This window comes from Poecilia reticulata, chromosome 3 (assembly GCF_904066995.2).
Source record: "Poecilia reticulata chromosome 3, P_reticulata-male-v2, whole genome shotgun sequence".
Taxonomy (NCBI): Eukaryota; Metazoa; Chordata; class Actinopteri; order Cyprinodontiformes; family Poeciliidae; genus Poecilia; species Poecilia reticulata.
In genome coordinates this window covers 11,774,366-11,796,762 of record NC_088832.1, presented here as the reverse complement: position 1 = coordinate 11,796,762, position 22,397 = coordinate 11,774,366, and the positions used below count along the sequence as shown (strand labels likewise).

At 42.6% G+C, this 22,397-nt stretch overlaps 1 protein-coding gene across 4 annotated transcripts in view; it reads right to left on the bottom strand.

The window, feature by feature from the left end:
• dmxl2 (Dmx-like 2) overlaps positions 1-22,397 on the bottom strand; it is a 40,918-nt gene that overhangs the window by 3,316 nt on the left and 15,205 nt on the right. The window contains exons 15-50 of one of the 4 annotated variants that reach the window (XM_081605072.1): positions 22,150-22,271; positions 21,787-21,876; positions 21,578-21,686; positions 21,361-21,480; positions 21,017-21,244; positions 20,505-20,782; positions 20,240-20,412; positions 19,503-20,154; positions 19,094-19,423; positions 18,889-19,008; positions 18,477-18,612; positions 17,611-17,721; positions 16,683-16,852; positions 16,384-16,481; positions 16,110-16,275; positions 14,757-15,018; positions 14,447-14,649; positions 13,957-14,340; positions 12,610-12,792; positions 12,219-12,509; positions 11,940-12,131; positions 11,409-11,485; positions 11,189-11,319; positions 9,827-10,072; positions 9,358-9,540; positions 7,279-7,469; positions 7,043-7,176; positions 6,859-6,944; positions 6,556-6,757; positions 6,152-6,269; positions 4,326-4,391; positions 2,559-2,645; positions 2,233-2,354; positions 1,994-2,132; positions 216-276; positions 10-137 (exon numbers count right to left, since the gene is read on the bottom strand). In XM_081605072.1, coding sequence (XP_081461198.1) covers positions 10-137; positions 216-276; positions 1,994-2,132; positions 2,233-2,354; positions 2,559-2,645; positions 4,326-4,391; positions 6,152-6,269; positions 6,556-6,757; positions 6,859-6,944; positions 7,043-7,176; positions 7,279-7,469; positions 9,358-9,540; positions 9,827-10,072; positions 11,189-11,319; positions 11,409-11,485; positions 11,940-12,131; positions 12,219-12,509; positions 12,610-12,792; positions 13,957-14,340; positions 14,447-14,649; positions 14,757-15,018; positions 16,110-16,275; positions 16,384-16,481; positions 16,683-16,852; positions 17,611-17,721; positions 18,477-18,612; positions 18,889-19,008; positions 19,094-19,423; positions 19,503-20,154; positions 20,240-20,412; positions 20,505-20,782; positions 21,017-21,244; positions 21,361-21,480; positions 21,578-21,686; positions 21,787-21,876; positions 22,150-22,271 — 6,389 coding nt within the window. The remainder of the gene's footprint in view (positions 1-9; positions 138-215; positions 277-1,993; positions 2,133-2,232; positions 2,355-2,558; positions 2,646-4,325; positions 4,392-6,151; positions 6,270-6,555; positions 6,758-6,858; positions 6,945-7,042; positions 7,177-7,278; positions 7,470-9,357; positions 9,541-9,826; positions 10,073-11,188; positions 11,320-11,408; positions 11,486-11,939; positions 12,132-12,218; positions 12,510-12,609; positions 12,793-13,956; positions 14,341-14,446; positions 14,650-14,756; positions 15,019-16,109; positions 16,276-16,383; positions 16,482-16,682; positions 16,853-17,610; positions 17,722-18,476; positions 18,613-18,888; positions 19,009-19,093; positions 19,424-19,502; positions 20,155-20,239; positions 20,413-20,504; positions 20,783-21,016; positions 21,245-21,360; positions 21,481-21,577; positions 21,687-21,786; positions 21,877-22,149; positions 22,272-22,397) is intronic. The other 3 variants (XM_081605073.1, XM_008404573.3, XM_008404574.3) reach the window with 3 other exon arrangements.

Here is a 22,397-nt window from a genome sequence, read left to right as displayed (position 1 = left end):
TGTGTGTACCTTATTGCCTTGGGTGTTAAAATATAGCCGGGTGATACGAGCGTTGCCTGCTTGTCTGAAGCAGATGAGCTGCTGCGGCCTGTTCCATTCAAACATCCTCACACTGCCGTCCTGAGCCCCCGTCATGTCTGAGGCACAACGCGGGCATGTCAAAAGGAAAATTCATCACAACTAAGTGTTGAAACTAGCGAAGCGGAGTCACTTACAATACTGATAAACAGGGTGCGATGTCATCCTCTTCACGTTATTCAGATTTCTTTTCATAATCTGGAAAAAAATAAAAAAGTTAAATAAATAAAGTTAATATTGATAAAGTCTTCTAAAACATTCAACAATCCAGATTGGTAAAATTAGAAAATACAGGAAGTGATTTAGAGGTTTAATAGAGTTTATGTACATTTATAAATGGTTAATTTATGTTAGCTTGGTAAACCGCTCACTTTAAAAACTGTACAATTACAGATGAATCTGAAAATATTCAACCCCCTCTGCAAATTAGAAACAAAAAAGATTTAGCATTGTATAGGTGTTTGCATGGTCTGAAGAGGAAGTAAAGGCTGAAACCAGATTCCTGAGGAGGCAGGTGCTCAAAAACCGTGACAGCACCTGGTGGCTGCAGCCACTGCGGTTTCAGTTTCCACAGTAAGGGACGCACTAAACGAGCCCCACTCTGCTCTGTGGAGTGAGGAATCAAAACAAGAGCGCTTTGAAGCTACGGATGAGCAAAAAGAATGCATGTAATAAAGAAAGCTGTGCCTAGAGTGAAGCACTGAGGTGATGCTCTGAGACAGGCTATCGTTTATCTGGCAACGTTTTAAGATTCTTAGCAAGAAAATTAAAATGTCATCCAAACACATTAGGTGTTAAAAAAAATCCTGGTGCTTTGTGTCTTAATGTTGCTGTGAAGTATTTTTCTTGTCATTTGGAAACTTTGTAAAAAAAACAAAACAAAACAAAACAAAACAAAACACCACACAGCAGCAAAAGCTGATATACTCCCTAAAAGGGGAGTAAAAGTTTGTTTCTTTTCGTCTTTCTTTCTGTTCAGCTCAGGTTAAGCCACCTTCAAATTCAGCTGAATACATCATATATAAGCTGAATGTTGCCCCACCATCGAACCACATGTTTCCTCAAATCTGTTTTCCATAAAATTGCTCTTGGATGGGTCAAAAACTCTGCAGACGTCAGTACATTTGTCCTAATATGTAAATAAACCAATATGGATCCGAGTTGTTGCTGATAAAACAATCACAAATTTCTAAAAACATTCTATTTTTAAACAAATCTTTCCACCTGCTAAAGATTCAAAAGCAAACACCAGGAACATTATAAAATGATCCCCTGTTTTTAGAGAAAATGACAAAAAAAACTCCACAATTCAGCGCAGAGGGGCAAGAGGATTCGGATGTGTAGAAAACGACAGAAGCAGAGCAGAGGATCACCGCCTGCCCCGTCCTCTTCCCTGTATCGCACAGAACATTTATCAGCCTGGCTGGGACGCCGAGGTCTCTGGCTGTAAGGTACTCTGACGCAAATCTGCACCTTGGGCAGACGGCTGCGAGAGCTATCTGAGTTTATAAGCAAGCCATCTCTGCCGCGCGGAGCTGCCCTCTCCTCTGTATCAGCGCTCATAGACTCAGCAGCAGGTCAGGTGTTTAGTCGACGCGGATTTGTTTGGCTCGATGTCGATAAGGTTTAAAAACAGAGACTTTGTCTGTGGATGAGCGGAGACTTGGAGCTAAAGATTGAATCTGACGTTTTACGTTTCTTCTGTTGTTAGTGAATACGAGCAAGTTTTAACGCATGTAGACCAGACCAAAAACAAAAGAAAAAAAAAAAAGACTAAGAGTCACTTCATAGAGTTTTACCCATCAGCAGAGTTGGGAAAAGAACCTGGTTTCCCCCTGCTGTTAGAGGCTAGGAACTGCAAACTCAACACTGCCTGGTGCAAAATGTGGAGATTTTACAACAAAGCAGCTCGTACCACGCTGGCCCCCATGCTGGTCTGACCGCTACCGAGCCACGGCATGGATGCAGAGACCGGCATCGGCGGCGGCGCAAAGGACACGGAGCTCGCCTGGGCGATATTTGTGTGAGAGGAGCGGGGGTCCAAGTCGTCAGAGCTGAAAAACAAAACGGAGAAACATTGTGCAGATTTAGTTTTTTTTGTTCTGGAAGGAAACAACAACAAAAAATTATTGCTTCATCTGATGCGACTCCGACCTTCGGGATTCCTTATCAAAGTCGTCTCCTATCCAGGTGTAGGGCTGGACGGCCACTAGAGTGGAGACGTCCACCTCCTGGACATCGTGGGTGGACGCCAACACGATCTCATTGGAGTTAGCCTGAGAAAAGAAGAAAGCAGGGAAGAAGAGGAAGAGGGGCAATGATTAACAGAGGGGAACTGCTTCTAACTTTACTGAAAATGAGACAAATTTGTTAAATTCAAGGACATTTTCTGACAAATGTCAATTCACTTCTTGCATGTTGGCAAAAAAAATATACATATTTCCAAGAAAAATTCAGACACAAAATGTGAAAATACTTACCCAGTTAATGGCAAACGCCATAATTATGTCGGACTCCTTGTGAATGATTTTGGCCTTTCCTCCAGGATAGCCCAGATCTGCCTCTACCTGAACAGCAAAAGAAAAACCAAAGCTGAGGAGAAATCAGAGCTGCAGCTCAGGGATCTGAAGCTAGTCAGTAAAAGACAGAGAGATTTGCTCTTTGAAAAGAAGATTAAATTCATTTCCCGGTAAAATTAGTGAAGCAGGAAAGGACTGTAAATTTAAAATGTCGACCTGGGGCATTCGACTTTTTGAGTTGCTTCAGAAAAGATTCCCGCACCATGAAGTTTCATTCAAATAAAAGAGAAAGGCCATAATAAGAGTATTACGGATGCATCTCATTAAATTAGAATAATATCAGAGGGTTTATTTATTTCAGCAATTCAATTTTAAGAAATGAAAGAGTCATTACTCAGAGTGATATGTTTCAACCATCTATTTCTGTTCATTTTCATGGTTAATGATTATATAATCAACAACGTATTTTTCTCTGTATATTTTATTGCATAAAACTAATAAAAATGGATTTTTACACAGAAATGTCACGACCTATGTTACCTTTAGCAAAAGCTGTTATATTGGTTGTGCTAACCTAATCTTGAACCAGAAATGATGTCAAAACAACTTAGCTAAACTGAGGCGAGAAAGGACTGGATAATGGATTTTGTATTTCATTTGGAAATCAGGGTGGCTGGCAGAGGAAGAAGGAAATTCAGTGGGTGACCAACCTCTGCATGCTAGGAGAGGCAGCTACCATGCAGAGGCTACATGCTAGCAGCCTCTCCAAAGCTAACGCAAGTGAGTAGTCTCCTCATTTGTGAGCATTGTCTGCTCAGTTATCGGTGAGCAGGCGATCAGATTAATCAGATTGTAGCCGGCTAAGAAATGGATATAACCTCCTGCGACAAGGAAGTTTCCACCACTGGGTGCGCAATAGTCTTAATTTTGGTGCTGAAACTGCCCATTTGTTTCAGTAGGCTAACATTTCTTGCATTAAAAACTATTTTGTTCTAAGAAACTGAATTTTACATTTCTTTTTATGTTACAATTAGTAGAAAAATGTATATCACTCTATGAACTGGGTAATCTGTAAAAATGTTCCACTTTTTCAAAACTGAATTACCAAAACATTAAAATTTAACTTTCTGATATCACTTTAGTTTATGGAGATGCACCACTGCATGGTAGACGCATGGCTTCAATGCAAGTATAAAATATTTAGACTGCAGATATGAGCTGCTGCTGTAAATAACACTCTGCACAGCTACAAAAGCCTCCCGCAGCCCTGACAGTGAGCATGCAAGTTAGTCGATCTACTGAGTGTGCCATCGTTTGCTTGTTTTAAGTCCAGCAGAATCAGTCCAGTTAGGCAGGAAAAAAGGAGTGAGACACGAAGGGAGACGTGTTATTTTTAGGATTTGTTTGTGAGTAGAAATGTGAACGGATGTCCCAGTGAGAGGAAAGGATCAAACGTCAGACCTAAGCCTCAGAGCCAGGAGGAGATTTTATGGAAAAAAAAAAAAAAATCAAAGAGCCAGAGAGGTCACTATTAGGCCAAGCTGGAGCGGAGAAAACCAAAACTTCACCCAGTTTGGTGACGCCACAAACCGCAAAACCAAAACCTTATGCAACTGGTGCAGACGACTTTTTATTTTTTTGATTTTTAAACATTTCCTCCTTCAAGCTTGGCTTTGTAGTGATGCTCAGAGACAAAAGGGCCTGGGCTGGGACAGTAAATGATACTACCTTATAGGGACTGCTAGCTCCAGCTATGCAGTTTGGGTTTATACGGTCCACATGGTTCTCTAAAGACTACACAACACACAGAGGCAATATAGACACGGAACAAACCAACATGGCACAACACAAAACACATGCACAAACAGAAAAAAACAAAACAAAAAAGAAACATGAAATGAAAATGAAGAGGACTCACAGAATGTCATTGTAATCTTGTTAAAAAAAATAGAAATAACTAAATTTGTCTATTGCTATAAAGTCCTCGTCATTAGAATGGATGAACAGTGAATCTGAACGTTGCAGCTGCTGCCTGAAATCTCACTTGTAATAACACGAGACTAAGCACAGGAATCCTCTGGAACGTGTCTCATAGATATAAAAGCTTTTATTTATTTTTTTTTTCTTTTTCTTCCAAACAAATCCAGACATCACAGAAGGCAGTGATCTGTCTTGTGCCCGATTAAAGATGAGAAGTCAAAGCAAAGATAATGAAACTAAGAAAAAACAAATAGAGAGAGAAAAAACTCAGTGGGCAGCTTCCTCTGTCTGACAGCGTCATGGTGGACGGTCAGGCCTGCACTCTGTCTGATGGACGATTCCTCACTGGTCCAAATAATCTCACTAAAAGGTCTCAAAAGACATCAAAGCAGGAAGCTTTCAATGCAAAATTGCATGAGCTCTTTGTAGATTGTTTGTTCATACTGGAGGAAAACTGTACAAACATGTGGCAAAATCATAATAAAGACTTGATGGCTTTCTTCCTTTGGCCAAACAAAATAGTACCTGCTTCATTTAAATAAGCCTAATTAATCCTCACACTTCAATGGTTATTGTAATCCAACATTGTGATTCTTGGTCTGTTCATCTAAAAAAAATTTAACTGGTTTGCAAGATAAAGTGAGAAGGTTAAAAAAGCAACGTCATCAAACACAGATACTTTGCCCTTTCCTTAAAGGAATAGTTCAAAATTTTCAAAGTGGGGTTTTATCATGTACTTATGAGTAGTCAATGTCTTATCTGCAGTAGATAACTTTCATTAGATCACCACAACTTTTTAAATCCAAAAGTAAAACCATTTTAAAGTTTCCCAAGACAGTTTTTGCCTGTGCGTCTATGATATTTATTAAAATGGAAATGTTTTGTAATGTTTTAATATGTGGACTTGACACTGATTCCAGACTGGAACGTTTTAAGACTTTCTTAAAGAAAACCAGCTCTGTAGTCATGGTTACCCATGATGCTTCCATGACTTCTTCTTGTTTCATGGTTGTCTACTTCAAGTTAATTCTAGGATTTACGCTGTGTATGACATTTTATCTTGCTACGTTGTTTTATTGTCTTATAGTGTTTTGTGTTGTTATACGTCTATCTGGTGATGCGTATTACAACTTCGCTAAGGCTATAAATGTTAGTGTTCTATAATTGTTTATACTTAGCATGTGTCCCCATGCAAATAATAATAATAATAAACAAAGAAAGAAAGAAAGAAAGAAAGAAAACAAGCTGAGATCTGACTTTGCTTTAGTCCTGCTCTGATTTTCAACCAGATGGAAAACTTATATGTTAAATTAAAGTGAGAACATTAAGAAAGTTATTCATCGCAGACAAGACTCTTCACAACACATAAATAAAACCATCACTGAAAAAATCTGAAGGATGTCTTCAAACAACAAAATAATCATGTTGGAGGATGTTCTTAATTAGACAAAAAATTTAATAAAATTGATCCAACGGGTCAGATCAAATAAAGAACCGTTTAATAGATATGTTATTTTTAGTCAGCTAATCAGGGAAAACTGAACTAGGATTTTCTTTATGGATCTTCTGCTGACCTCACTCTGCTTCCTTTTCTTGGTAAAGATGTAGCGAATCAAAGCCTCCTGCAGAACTTCCTGTTTGACCAGGAAATGCCAAAGACGTCGAACTGGGAAGGACTGATGGCTCTTATTCCTGGAAACAAGAATAGGCAACAACAACAAAAAAAGATCCAGTTAATTTTTTTTATTAAAATTTGATTTTTCCAGCAATTTGTAAAATACCTGGCCTGGTGATACTATCAGAATAGTATTTTTTTTTTTCAAAAAATCTGACTCACAGCATCCAGTCATAAGTATACATATGCAAACTGTAGGCAATTGTCCCCAAATTGTATGTAATTGCGTAGAGTAAAGGGGTCTGAATACAAATGCTTGTGAAATTAGAGTCTTGAAATAAAAATGACATTAAATACACTAACTTGAAGGGCGTGTTGTCCGGCTCCAGCATGGCCTTGTGTCGCAGTATGGCAGGCCCAGATCCCGTGCTCAGGTCAGTGGGGTAGGTGTTGATGTAATTGGGAGGCGGACCTTCAAACTTGTTCATCCGCTCCAGTAAAAGTTGTTCCCAGTTCTCCAAAGTCTTCAACACTGCGTTGCTGAGAGGGGAAGTGACTGGTAGATCTGAGATCACAGCAAACAAAGAGAAAGGGTGTGCATAAATATATTCAGAAGTGCACTGATATGCTGCATGTCTGGGTCCACATTAGATTTAAGCAGAGTACCTGTGAAGTCAAGTCCAGTGAGAGGGATAAAGTTCTTGACGTTGTGATGAGCCAGTTTGACCATAACCAAACGGATCAAAGCCCAGCTGAGAAAAACCCCCCCAAAACAAAACGGTAAGACTTCAACCTGAAACACCGGCTCAAAAAATAAAGTTGTATCTAAGCAGGAGAAGATGGAGCCAACCTGTAGGAGCTGGAGTCCGAATGCTCCGTCATCTGTGTGTCCGAGAGGAAGGCATCGTCGTCATCGTCATCATCCTCAGCGCCACTTTCGTCTGAATCATACAAAGCAATGCTCTCCGAGAGCGGGAGGAAAGGCTGAGAGGAAGAGAGGAAGGTAAACGGAGAAAAAAAAATGCTAGTTTTATGTAACGCGGAGGCTGTGCGTCACACAAACCGCTTGTCAGGTTAATGTCTTACTTTCGCTACAAAGTAATCCCACATGCTCAGCTCGGGGGGAATGAACTTCTCTCTGTAGGTGGGTCTCTCTGCAGGCACAGGAGGAGGGGTGGCGGGCGTCTCCTTCACGGGGCGTCCAGGAACCAGCATCCTCATGTTGAATCTGCGCCTGTATCGGTCCACGTCCTCCGCAGGCGGCTGAGGGGGGGCCGCTGGCATGTGAAGGAGCGACAAGGAGCTTAAGATATTTACGATTGACCTCAGAAAAGGAAAGCTGTCGGGGAGGCTGCGAGAAGAATGAGGATGAGCTTAGACTCAGCCTCATTTCCATTCCAGAAGCAGGTGAAAGCAGATCAGGAGGAGGAACACTGCATCCACACTCTATCAGGGGCCTAAAGCCACATGGACTTGGAGTTAAAACTGCAAACAACGACCTTAGTCATGTCAGAAATATCAGGACTGGCTTTGTCTCTCTTACCACCCAAATGAAAACTGAGCCATTTGGGAGAGGGTGAGACATGAAGACAAACACACAGACATTTAGGATGGAGACACAGGGCAAGACACCGTAGGGTATGCACAAACCTGCACCATCATCCTGGGTGACTATCTCTGGCATTGCACCAGACAAAACAAGACAACACACAAACCAGAGTAGACAGTGCAGTTAGACACACAAATACCACACAATCTATTACATAACTTAAAAAAAAGAAAAGGAAAATAAATAACTAACAGGAAGTGATACTTAAAAACACACAAAAGACATCAAACACAGATGACACATGTGCTGAGTACTCATAAATAAAGGATTGTCTTCAATCCACAGCACTCAAGTGAGACAGACGTAATTGTCTATTTTATTAAAAAAGTGTTAAGGATGTCAATAAGGAGCTAAAAATAAATGTCGCTTCTGCATGGCTGTGTTTCTGCAGCATGGAGGTGAGACTGCAGCAAACCTCAAAAGGGCAGAGTTTCAACAAGAGATCTGTTTCAGCGGTCTGACATTTACGATCGTCTGAGCTCCAAACAAGCTCTTTGAAAGCCTCCCGGCCGCATCGGACGTGACAGAGATGCGCCGTCCAAATGCCAGCTCCAATCTTCTCTCCACACAAAAACAGCTGGAGAGTGAAATACTATTAATGAACGGTGTTCAATTCTGTCCGTAAACCTGGATTTCTAGCAGCACAGGAAGTGTATTAGGTTGAGTGGCGCAACTACACATTATTCAATTTCTGCAGTATTTCACTCATTCAGGACATTATGTGTCTTTTAGTTTGACATCTTCCACTGCACGTGGAAATATTCAGCTTTTGTGATAATCTCAGCCCCCATTGAAATGAATGGAACAACCCATAATTTCCGGAAAAATTTTGGCAAAATCTTTGTGCTCTTTCACATCTAACTATTTCAGTTAAAAATGCCATTCAGAGTGTAAAATGTAGTCATATCCTTCAACTACTTCTATTTATTTAAACCCGTTTGTATCGTTTACAGATTTAATAAAATCCCTCTTTGAGTTTCTGCTCAGTCATGCACTCTTTTGTGCTGGTCTACGATATAAAACCTCAAAACCCAACCAGGCGTGTAGTTGTAATGTGTCAAGATTTGAAAAAGCTACAAGGCACAGTACATTCAGAATGAAATACGGCTATAAAAATAGCAGACATCATTCTACTACACTAGATAACACATTGTTCTTAATCCCTCTTCAAGTGTACCTGGTTTAGTCTCAGATTCAGATCTAGTCTGAGAGGGCTGCTCAGCCTTGGCCACTGAGCACTCCTGGCTAAGGGCAGCTGTTTAGTGACAACAAAAATGAGCACAGGAGACATTACGACATGAACATGCGATGCTGCGTACGCACACAAATCCACTCACACCCTCACATGGTTGCTGCTTATCATAACAATGAGCACAAATGTCTTCATAGCACTAATCAGCTCTAATGTTCTCGAAGGGCATTCAGCAGGGAGCTTCATGAGAGAGAGAGAGAGGCAGGAGAGTCAGTCAAGCATCGGCAACAACGCAAACCTGTACAGTTACCATGCACCGCAATCCTGCAAACCAGCACTGCAATCTACCAGCCTCGTTACTCACAGCTGGCCTTAGTTGCTGGGGCCACAGTGCCCAGCCCCTCTCCCCTTGAAACAGGAGGAGGGGGTCGATTGGGGTGCTGGGTTTCAGTGGGGATGGGAGAGGGGTTTGGGGAGAGGTGGCTCTGCTCAGGTCTTCCTGTCTCCTGAGATTCCTCTGGACTGGCTGCCTCAAACTCAGCTGGCACTGGGACACAGGGCAGAGGGCACACTCACACAAGACACTACACACCAGTGGCAGCAGCAGCAGCAGCATCTTTGGAACATCATCAGGTCAGGGGTAGGTGAATAAAAAAATGATGGAGAGGAGACAGACTCCAGAAGGATGGAGCAGTCGCAGCGAACGCGCAAGATGCGATCAGAGTTAGCTGGGATGTGAATACCCAGAGGAGGGCAAAGGGGAATGAGGACGATGTGAGGACCGTGTGAGTGTGAATGCAAAACTGCATTTTCCTTTCTTTTTTTTTTTTTACCTGGTGGAAGTTCAGGCCTCTTTGGCTTAATAATGACTTTTGCTCCTCCTCCGAAGACGGCCGCCCACATGCGGTTGTTGAGGGGATGCGCAGCCAGGCGGAAGAGTTCGTTGCTGTTGTGAGTGCCCAGGCCGTGGATAAGCAGCGAAAGATAAACGGCCACGACCGCCTCACACAGCAGAACGCTGAGCCTCGGCTGGTCCTCCTCCCTCGCAGACGTCAACAGGGAGATCAGGGACGACACACCTGCAGCGAGGAGGGAGACACGGTGCTTTTTTTTTTCTTTCCCCAAAATTATTTGCAAAGTCATAGAAAACAACAACAAAAAAAAGACACAATGAAGAGCTCTTTTATGAAACATTTGCATGATGGCGTGATAAGTCTCTGTCTTTCTATTTCTTTCCTGGAGGCCATGGAGCTCCTATTATAGAACACCATCTGCCTCTCTGCATAAACACAGATTGTCCGCTTTGCTTCCCCCCGCCCCCTGCACGCGCACACACACACACACGCACACCCCCGCACACGCACACCCACCTCCCTCTGCTGTTCACATTTCCTCCAAGTTATCCTTTTGATGCTTTTATATATGCTTCTTCCTCATCCAGTGAGGATTCTGTAAAATTATTATAGTCTCTGTCATCTTTTTTGTTCCATGTAGAGCAGGGCTTTTCGAAGTGTGGGGCGCCAGAGCTCTACAGGGGGGTCACAGCACCAGGGGAAAAAGATGAGCAAAGTAACTGCAGGTATTCAACCAACTTCCACCAAGCCTGTAAGCCTGTTCATTCATCCAGCCGCTGTTATAAAAGTGCTGGCTGTGCTTGGCTGGAGTGAACCTGTCTGGCTTTCACATCCCAAAACTCAACAAAAACCTGATTTGGAGCTTCAAAGTTCAGCAGCTTTGTCGAGGGTTGTTAATTTTACTTAGTGAAATTTGATTCTTTTTTTGAGAAGTTTGTGATAAAACAATTTAAGATCCTGAAATATGACAACTGATTATTTTCAGTTAATGTTTCAATTCAGCTAAACTGCCCTTGACCCATTCATTAATGTTTGTGGTGTTTTTGACATCTTTTGAAATGTCGATGTTTCGGGGGAATGGTTTCTGTCACTAGTATAATTTTGTCTGAATGTATGATGTCCATTTATTCATTTATTTATTTCTTGAGTAACGGCAACTAAAATCAAGTTCATTGTTCTGTCTGTTCTTTCACCATAAGCTCTTATAACAAATCTAAAGCAGACAGATGTTTACAGAAATATTCGCAGTAATGTAGTTGGGGGATGCAGTTTTTGATTCGCTCCATAAGAGGACGGTAGCTCTCCTAAATGTGGAAAACCCCAAGAAGAGTGTCTGGTTACCAGGCCACTGCGCAGGAGCAGAGTTCGGAGTAACATGTTCTTCAATGCTTTCTGTGCGAAGCCGCTTCCTTTCACTTAGCAGCAGCCCCTGATACACCATCCCCGTGAACTGGTTGGCTTCTGTTTGACTGCTGAGAGGACAAAAACAGAGAAAAGTGTTTATTTTCACCATGCAGGAGTTTAAATCAAGTCTCTCGCTGACTGATGGACCCGTGGTTACCTGTAACTGTGACTGTCACATAGGGCTTGGTAGACGCAAGCAGAAAGAGACGCTGCTAGCGTGTGAAGAGCATTTACCTGAGGATGAAAGAATAGTTGTTATGTCATCAAAATGAACAACAAATACAAGGAAAAGCTGCACACTTCAACTCCAGCAGCATTTTCCTTAGAAGGAAATGTTTTTGGCAAAACATCGGGTTGCGTTCAAACTCAAGCACACATGAATTGACAAGAAGCTTGCAACTTGTTCTCTGTCTTAAGCATCAGTGACATTTGGTAATGATGGTGCCAAATGTTTTCCAAGCTGCTCTCAAACTTCTGCCATAAAATATGAATAGAGATGGAGAAAAAAATCCACTGCTTCAGTTTTCAGTGCTTTAAGGAGTAGATAAAAAAAATCACCTTAGTTACGACACAGAGTTTCTGTAAGTTAGCATATTTTTAACAAGAAGTGCTCTGAGTGGTCACGAAAGCATCATTTACTCAATCCTCACAAGGTTCAAACGTAAAAATTCTCGTTTTGAGTCCTGACCCGATCGTCGATGACGTCCGGATGTGGCGGAGCCTCCAGCATTGTGATGGTGTAGAGGATGTCGTGGATGTGGTTGCTGAGATGGAGAACGGGATTGGCTATGACCGTCTTGGTGGGGGCGATGCACGCCGACAGCAGGGGCAGGGTGGTAGGCAGAGGCAGCGGGGACTGCAGCTGCTTCACCGTGGTCTCCTACGCAAACACAGACGAAGCGTTTGAGACCGTGCCAAACATTCAAGCAGGCAAATAAAAGATTGTGAATGGCAGCGTTGCGTGCACCTGCTGGCTCTCCTGCAGAAGGAAGAGAAGCTCCATACGGACGGAGGTGACCCCTCCTCCTTTGGCTCCGTGAAGGCTGCAGTAGGACAGGAAGACCCTCAGCAGGGCCTGGTTCTTCCTCAGCCAGGCTTTACGCCTCTCAGAGTGCTGCTGCTTGGCTTGAAGGCGACGTCGCTCCATCTGGTGACGCTCGTAAGCCCCGGCCTCCATGTTCTCCAGCGCCTCGTCTGAAATGTCCACAGACGCCGTACGATCCCGCTCGACCTCTGGGCCTTCCTCTTTTCCCTCCACCTGTGTATTTTAACCAATACGTGCAGAGAATTACTAAATCAGAAAGGACGGGCAAAGCTTTCCTTTTCTCCCCAGCCGAGTTCGTTTTCTTGGAGTTTACCTTGTAGTTGCAGATCTTGTGCATTGCTGCGATCTCCTTCTCCAGCCAGCTGTAGAGCTGAAAGCGGAGCTTCCCTCCATCTACCTCAAAACCCGTGGCCAGCGTTCGCAGCTCCGTCATCAGGATCTTCAAACACGCACGAAACTTCAGTTGCTCTGCAATCACATCCACTTCGGACTCGCCCTAAAAAAAAAAAACAGGAAAACTGAGTGTTTATAGGTTTTAAAAACTATATAAAAAAGCAGTTCTATAAAGTATGAAATATTACGTCATCTTCTAATAATAATCCTCTAAGCCATGATTTTTACTAAACGTACTTGGGGTGCTTTTACTGTCATAAAGAACAAATCTAGCTATTAACTGTTTGCAAGTTAAATACAAACATATCAACTCTGATACAGTACATGACTGTTCACCAGAAAAAAAGAGACAGTGGCTTTTAAAAATAAAAAATAAGACGTCAGTAGTGCAACTGAGGAAATACTTGACATAAAAACTTCTAGAGACATTTCTAGAGGACCCTCAGAATTTTAGAGAACTCTGAACCATAAATAAGTATTATATTGTTTATAATAAGATGCTTCCGTTCATTTAAAATACCACAGAATAGTTAACTTATGTTGTGAAATTGTTAAAAGTCTTATAGTCCTTTACATCTTGCAATTTTTTTAGCTGTCTGAGACTCATCACAGATCTGTTTAAAAGCGTTGGCCAAACAACACATTACAATACTTCCCCAACAGGCCTTTTATTAAATACATTTATAAGTAAAATAAAGAAAGATTTCAAAAGTATATCCCGTTGGTGAGAGTGTGGAAAATTAGAGGCAGAACTTGCACACATATTTTTGGAAAATGTGATAAAATAATAAGTTAGGAAGAAGTCACATCATTTGTTAAGATTTCTGTGACTTGTGCAATACTGAGCCTGTGTAAATTTATCTATAGAAAGTATACAAAGAGACAGACATCTGGCTTAAATACAGCTGGTAGCCAGTAAAAGGATTCCTTACTATAATGCAACAGATACAAACTGTTGAAGATACTGAAAATGATGGAAAAGATGACAGGAAGACCAACACAAGGAAAAATGGCCAAAAAGGACATTTTACAGAACAGCGACAAAGAACACAGGACAATTTGATTGAGTAAAAGATGAACATTGACTTTTTGGGGGTATTGCTGCTCCCAACTGAAGACATTTGCTTTATGTGTATGATTGTTGCATATATAGCAATTTGTTCAAACTGATTATGAAAAAAAAAGAATATTAAAGCAAAGTGAAAACAAAAATAAATAAAGACAGATTTCATCTTTGACTTGAGCTGTTTTTAATAGATGTGTGTACCTGTGAGTCTTCTCTTTGCAGTTTGGGACCATCATTCTTTGAGCCTTTGTCCTCGATCTCTGGTTTCTTCATGGTTAAGCCGTCTTCATCCTCATCTTCATCATCTTCCCTGTCAATGCCCCAGTCGAGCTGCAGCTCGTCTTCCTCCACCTTGACAACGGGCTGGCTCCAGTCCAGCCCACCGACGCCGTCGTTGGCTCCCCAGGCAGGAGCCGGTGCTGCGGAGGAGCCCCAGTCCAAACCGCCCTGGGTGCCATTTTCTAACGGCTGGCTCGCATTCACGTTTGCCTTCGATGGAGCTTTGCTGGGAGACGAGGAGCCAGATTTCCGGCTCACTTTGGGAATCTTGGAGAGCACTTCCAGAGCCAAAACCGGGCAGCCCACCTACAGAACGAAACAAACACGGTAAACAGATCAACCTCACATAATTACAACGAATCAGAGATACCAAACATCCACTGGACAGTAACCATTTCAGAACTGAGCTTACTTTAAAGTGTGCATTGGCAGTGGTGAAGAACAGTTTGCGCTCTATGAGGTTGATCTCATCTGCACCGCTTTTCTCAGCGGTGAGGCCCACATTGGTCACCGTGCCTTCTGGATTCGCAAAGTGCCGACGGATGATCAGAGGATGTGTCCTCAAGTAGTTATAGAAACTAAACACCACAGGGTTGCAAGACTTCACCATCACATCTGACGCACAAGAGGGAAGAGAAGGAGATGAAGATTAAGGATTTCATGCAACAAAAATCATTACGAAAGCAAGTAAGGCTCGTTTCATCCCCAGGTTTTCTGCTTACCTGGATTCTCCTCTTCTTTTGGGTTTCTCTCCAAGAGTGTGTCCAGGGCTCGGGTGTAATCTTTCATGATCCAATAGGCTATGCTGCGAAGGAATGGGTCTGGATGCAGCCTGGAGCAGTGATAGGCGCTCCCATCCCGGTTGCAGCCCAGAACCTTCTCGTACAGGAGGCCCTGGCAGGTGGACGAATTCTCAAAGTCGGCTTCGTACAGCCGCGCTACTATCATGGCTAACTGGAGATCCTCCATCTTCTCCATCAACACCTGCACGTCATGAAGGAGCGTTCAGTCTACAGCGCAGCACAACTAAACTTTATGTGAAGGGTAAAATAACAAGGCAATATGACACATTTTTAAACGGCTGAACTCATAATACTCAGGTATTTTGATCGATTATAGAGCAACAGTTAATAGAGCTAAAAGTTTGAGGGTTCTTACAAATGTTCCCAACACATTCTCGATTAGATCCTGTAATTTATGACAAGAAATTCCTTCATTTCTCAAATTAACTGAATAAATGCAGAGTTAAGCTGAAGTGGTGACCAAAAACCAAAAGACAACAGCCTTTTTGGATTTTGTTTTAAATGTCTAATTGTAAATATGTCTGTAAGACATAAACTGCTGTTATCAAACTGGACAAAAACGACGTTATGATTAGAATTACCAGGAACACGGATCAACATCTTCCATACATAAATTGATGTAAGAATGCTTTTATTTTTGCTGGAATGCCACTATTATGTCTCTGCAGAATAAGAAAAAGTATAGAAACTCAAACTGTTCTCCAATTTTTCCATACTTAAAGATATGGTAATATGTAAAAAATAAAATAAAATTCCCTCATTTTTTCATACTAATAACAGACAATATAGAAACCCTGTTATTTTGTTGATGTGAAAAATCCAACAGTGCTCACCGAGAATGGACCTAAACATGTAATTTGCACAGAGCCATTCTAGATTTGCTTAACTTGGTCATTCTTGTCTCACTTTACCTTGAGTTAGAAACACATGATGCTCAAAGCTGCTCTCTTGTAATTTTCTATCTGCATGTTTTGACTGTGTGGCTGTAAACCTCAGGCCAAAGAAAAATATGCAAGATTGTTATGAATTTTATCAGCGTTGAGTGTTTACTCAAAAGGCTGCCAGGCTGCTCTCAGCAATATATATTGTTATTATGCTTCATGTAGAAATTTAAATTTCATAGACTTTTATTTCTTTCATTTCACTGCCACAATGAGGGAAATGAAAACAGAGACCAGGAGAAGACTCAGAAGTAATAAGCTGTTCCTGGGTATCTATGTGTGTAAATCAGGAAGAGTGTGTGTGTGTGCGTGTGTGTCTATTTCTCCTCACCTCTATTGCGTCTTTAAGGGAGCCAGCTAATAGGAAAAAAGCAGCAGACTGTTCAAAGCGCTGCTTTCCCAGCAGGGAGAAAGCGTTTTTTAGAGCTGCTTTTCGCCAGCGGTCCTCAGTGAAGTTGTTTTTGAAGAATTGAGTCATTTTCTCATCATGCTGAGACCTGAGAGATGGAAATGAGACTGTTGAATATCTCAATGAGGTTTAAAAATACACTGAAAACAAACACACAATACACAGAGCAGCAGTGCGTCCCGTAACATGATCCTACCGGAATAGACCCCACAGAACAGCTTTTTTCTTCATTGCCAAGTAGAAGAGCGCAGCATCCAAAGGGTCGCTGTTCCTCTGGAACGCAGCTTTGCCCAGCTGATGTCACACAGAACGTCTCAATTACTTGGTTTACTTGTAACCTTAAACTGATACTTCACAACAGCAAATACTCAGACGTGCTGAGCAAATTTGAAATTTTTCTCAATAAAAATCACAGGTTATTTTACGCTAGATTACTGTAGATTTTCTGAATGTGTTCAGACTGATTTTTTGTTGTTGTTTTTTTTAAATCGGTACCTTCTCCACCATCTTCCGCAGCGTGTTGATGTTGCGTATCCACCATCCCACTCCCACAGCTCTCAGCTCAGACCACTGCGGGTCGCCTCTCTGCATGGCAGGAATCATGTTCAGCAGCTCCTCCTCCGCCTCTGAGTGGAAGGCCCAGGCAAAGTGGCATGTGGAAAGGCCTGGCGTGGAGACGGACGGAGGGATGGAGAGAAGAGAGAAGCACGATTGGCTTGAATTGAATTTGGACAGAAACAGATTTAATAAAAGTGAAACATGAACCCGACGCGGCCTCGCAGAATGCCTTGAAATGACGTGAGGCTAAAAGAGGTTCAATTTATTTCAGGAATTTAATAGATAAAGTGAAACTTGTGTTTATTGCACAGAATGCATACAGCTGCCGGCTAATTAAAACCAAAAACTAAGCTTCCCAGAAGATTTGAATGTTGCACAGGGGCCACAACAGGGGTATTAGTACAGAAATAAAAATTATGTCTGACAAAATCGACATCATTTTGTCAGACATAATTTTGTCATCTTGTAATCTGAGGCAGATTACAAGCTTGATAGCAGAAGGTCAGTAACACCCTCTACAAGAAGGATAATTAATAAAGGAGCCATCTCCTCCTAATGTACATAAATGTTAAAGACTTTCCAAATAGGTTATACAGATTGTACCAGGTGGAAGCTGCAGCAGACGGGAGACAGAAAACATGTGTTCGTGACTGTAACTAGCACCGCATCTCTTCATTTTAAATGAGTAAAACTTCATTAACTCCATACACACACAGTTCACAAACACATATCCATAAATAACACTATTAAATACTTTTTTGTGCTCCAGATCAAGAAGGATCAATGTAATGAAACCTATTTGATTCACCTGACATCCTTAACTGGTGATTTTACAAACTATGTTTTATTTATTTATTTTTTTTACCCTGGTGAAGCAGCTGCATGCGATACAGGGGAGGCAAAGACGTGAGCAGGCAGGTATGAAGACGCATGGCGAGCAGGTACCTCAGTCCACACTCATCAAGAGCCTCGCCACCTAAACAAACAGAAGAGATTTATTACTATCAAGTAACAGCTACAGAACAATGCAAAAAAAAAAGCACCTCCAGTAATATGTCAGTTCATGCAATCCTGTGAAAGGAGATACGTTTCTTGACCGTGAACCTTCTTCTGTGATTACTTTGCCCTGGAACAACCTGCTTATGTCTTGCTCTCAAAAGACTAAATAAACAAGAAGGAAAATCGAAGAAGAAGAAAAAAAAGACAATGATAATGAAAAAGTACGGAGGAACAGTTGAGGCGCTTTTTGCTGATTTGGTCATTGAAGATTTGATGGTTGGAGATAAAAGACACGCTGGAACACGCATTTAAATAAAAGCATGTTTGTCTTACACGCTTATAACCTTTAGACAACTTTGAGGAATAAACACTGGGATTGTTTTTAGTGTCTAGTAGTGATAACAGCCAAACTACGTTTTTAAAGTCAGATCACGTCGTTTTAAAAAGAAACTTGTTTTACAGCAACTGCTCGTTCTCACACACAGTGTGACATCGCCTCTGGTATTAATATAAGTACTCAATGAGAAGAATCCATGCAGGAGCAGAACACCTGCTGCTGTTGGGTAGATAGCATTAGAATTACCATGTGACCTTAAATTTTTACTATCAAACTGAAGCAGCATTTAAAGCAGAATAAACACATTGTAGCCAGAATGCTCACTCATGTGTAACCATTGAGGTACAAAACGAGAGACAGCGGTGGATACAGGTAAACTCAAAGCCTTTAGCAACCTGTGTACTGTTGATCAGTGGAGCTCGTAACTTCAGCACTGGTGGTAGCAATCGTATCGGCCAGGGCCACCAAAAACATCTGCTCCAGCCTGGTCAGTCCCGGGAGGCTCGAGTGCATGAGGTGGCTTGATAATACCTGGAGACAAACAAAAAAAGAAAAAGAAAACAACTGAAACATAACTGAAAAATAGATTTTTTTTTTCCCTTTTTGTGCAGAGAAGGAAACTGTTGAACAAGTTTCTCCCAGATTTCAATCCACACAGTAATTAAATTATGAGATTATCAAACTAAAATATTAACATGTCAAAATGTGCTTAATTCTCTTCATTACTGTATTATTTGCTCTACATTTAGCCACATAATAAAAAAAAATTCTGCACAGAAACTGCAAGGTCAATAAAGTGAGCAATACCTGAGCATGCTCTGGTCCAAAATAAGAGGGCCCATACTGAGAGAGGTTGATGACTCGAGACTTCCTCTCTGGTTTATCAGTAGCAAAGTTCACAAAGTCATCAGTAGTAACTGTTGGCACCTGTTTGAACATTCAGGAAACAGTTTTAGTTACCTGCAGGTCAAAATGCACCTTCAGTGAAGACACAGTAATTCTGACAGCTCACCTGGAAGAGATCGGCATACTGGTCTTCTGAGGATTTTTGAGCCGCATCACCGTCAACAACCTTAGCCGTTTTGGCGCTTTCTTCCGCTCCCTTGAATGAGGTGTCCAGGTCGGCCAACATCAAGGCGTAGAGGGGCAGTGGAGGGATGGAGTTGATCTCCGTGTAATCCCTCCCTCCGTCTCGGCCGGCCACAATGGTGTCCTTTGCCGTGCTTCCGGTCACGCTGATTGTTCGAGAGAGATGCCTCCTGGATCCGCCTTCACCCGCCTCCACATCCCTGACCACGGCGACTTCTCCGGCTATGCACTTCACCAGATGGGCAAGTATGGCCTGAACAAATTCAGACGTACGCTTTAAGACTTTAAGTAGCCATTTCTGAACATTCATTTTCGAGCGGAAAGGTACCCACCTTGGCCCGTCGAACCTTCCCCAAGTCCATGAGTTCCAGCAGCTGAGTTGGGTGGTACTGCGGCAGAGTGGGGGAGAGAGAATGAGCCGCCTCGAACAGTCCACCTTCCTGCAGTCCTGCGGGGGCGCGGAGCGCCTCGTCCACTCCAGTACTCCCTTCAAACACGCTCTTGGACCTGGTTCTCCCTTCGAAGACGGAGGAGGTAACCGCGCTCTGACCTCCGGCGATGTCCGCGGTTGACAGGTTGCCCTCTTCTCCCTCACCGGGCTTCTTGTCCTGGTGCCACTGGGCGTACACGTGCATTTCACAGTCCATACCCACCACCAGGATGCCGTCCCTCACCCAGGACAGGGAGACCGGCAGCGAAGGCGTACCATCCACGGATGACAGGAGGTCAATGGCACGAAGCAGGATCCAGCGTGAACGGATGCCCTGTTTGATACTGCCCCCTAGAGGAAGGGTGATTACTGCCACCCCCTCTTTGCTGCTGGTCTGCTCATTGACCATGCCAGAGATGCGGCCGTACATGAGGATGTTGGAGCCCACCCCAATTGTGAGAATGTGGGAGCCGTCCTCCTTTGACAGCCAGTCCAGGTGGACGAAGTGCTTGATGTTGGGCGAGCTATGGTCTCTGCTCATGTATAAATCAGACCTGAAGGGTAAAAAAACCCCAATAAAATACGTCGGTAAGATACAGAAAGTATAGAATAATAAGAAGTAAATAGTTCCATTCTGACCTGCTGTAGACAAAAAGGTTGGAGTCCACGCTGACTCTCGGATCCAGTGTTGAAGAAGGTCTGACAAAGTCATCAAGGTGAACAGTTTGCTCTAATACCCACTCAGAGCCTCCAGTGGATTCACACTCATAGATGGAAACGTGCATGGAGAAGTCCTCCACAGAATTGTGCAGCTGAAGACAAAAAGGACGATTTGTTAGAATCCTGCCTGAGAAAAAGTAAAAGTCCTGCAGACAATCGTGATTAATAAATTTTCATATCCTACCAGTCCATGCCGTGGCTGCTTAAAGGCCACGGCTAGCCGGCCAATGTAGGAGCAGGAAACGGCGACGGGCCGTCCTGACACACACACTGCGCTGTTGTTGTCCTCCTCCTCGTTCATGAGGACCCACGGTTCCCAGCGGTACACCCGGTTGTCCGTGTCGTGTCCGTCGTCGCCCTCCACAGCGCAGCGCCAGAAGCGCACGTGAGAATCGGAGCAGGTGGTAACGATCAGGTACGGAGCCAGACACACAGGGTAGATGGAGGAGGAGCTCAGGTGACCTGGAAGAAGGAGCAGGGAGAAGAAGATTTATGAAATGTTTAATCTAAATACCAAAATTAACCAAATGTCTGAACACATGCTTTTCTAAATTATCTATGATATGGAAAAAGTTTAAATCTAATTGAGTACAGCTAAAAAAAAAAAAAAAGAAAAAAAAAGGTGTAACATTTTGTGCCAGCAAGGCAAAAATAAAACTGTCATATAAAGGTAGATAAAAATTCATTTTGGCCAACCTGCAGATGGCGTTGCCCTGGTAACTTCCACCCCATGCGGTAAGTCTAGTCGCTTGCTGCACACCAGCCTGGAGCTGAGGATAAGTTTGCTTGCTGATTGCAAGTTGGCTGAAGAAGCAGATCGAGGCAGGGGTCTGATTGGAGAGGTCTCCGGGGACGAGTCGGCATTCACAACCTGACTGGGAACCAGGAGCTGGCTCTGGAAACTAAATGGTTGGCTGGGCTCATCTGGAAAGATTTACATAGATTTCTGGCCTATAACTCAATTCAATATGATATTCTTCATTGTTAATAATATCCAAAATAAATCAGATTTCTATCTCTTGCTGCAAAGCTGGACTTACCGACGCAGGCCTGCACGGATTGGAGGTGCAGTTGCCACATCTGCAGCACAGAGTTCCCATTAAGATCTTTCTCTATTACCACCAAGAAGAACTTCTCAGAAAATGGGGCAGGTTGGTAATCTGCATGCGCAGAAAAAAAAAAAAAAGAAGGGTATTTAACGACCACCGTAATTGACAGAAAGAAAACATCCAGGTTAAATTTGCAGTCATCCTCTACCTTCTCCAGTCGAGAAGGCTGGTGTGAAAGCCCCTGATTCGTTCTGAGGTTTGTAACCTAAAATGAAATCCTCTTGGAAGACATGAAGCAGCTGGGTGTTGGAGCCGCACTGGACGCACAGAGACGTGGGATCAGAAAGGTTAACAAGGACTTCGCCGAACTGCTGCGCAACGCTGATGTGAGCTGCGTGTGAAAGCAGAGCTGCTAACCTGGTTTGTAATGACATCCAACTCGATGATACATCCAGGTCTGGCTGTGGACTGCTGGCTGACAATGTTGAACACTTCGCCCACCAGTTTCTGAACAGAAATATGCATGAGCATTTGGTGATTATCCGTGAACTCTACTAATTGTCATTCATGGCATGAATTAGGTGTAGAGGGTTTTAAAGATGTAGAGCACGTTTTAGTCTTTACAAAAAGAAAAAAAATATGAGAAAGATGAGAGAAACAAAAATCCAGACTCCTTAGCTTTACAGTAAAGAAATCTGGAAAATATATCCTCATAGGTTTCATATATTCAACAGAGAAACAACATATTTCAAATGAGCAGAAATGAACGTGTTCACTCACAGATGTTTCTGGATCCGACAGCTCATCCAGTAGTTTTCTGGCGTCCACAACGGCTTGATAGAGACGCAGGTTTTTACCGTCTGATGCCACAAAGCAGGCGCTGGCACTGTTACAGTAGGTTCCTGGCAGACACAACGCAGTTTATAGCTCAAGTAACATCATAACCAAATCACAGACTCATAACAACACCTAAATACGACATAATATCAAATTAATTCATTATTATGCACTGATAAATATATTTCAAG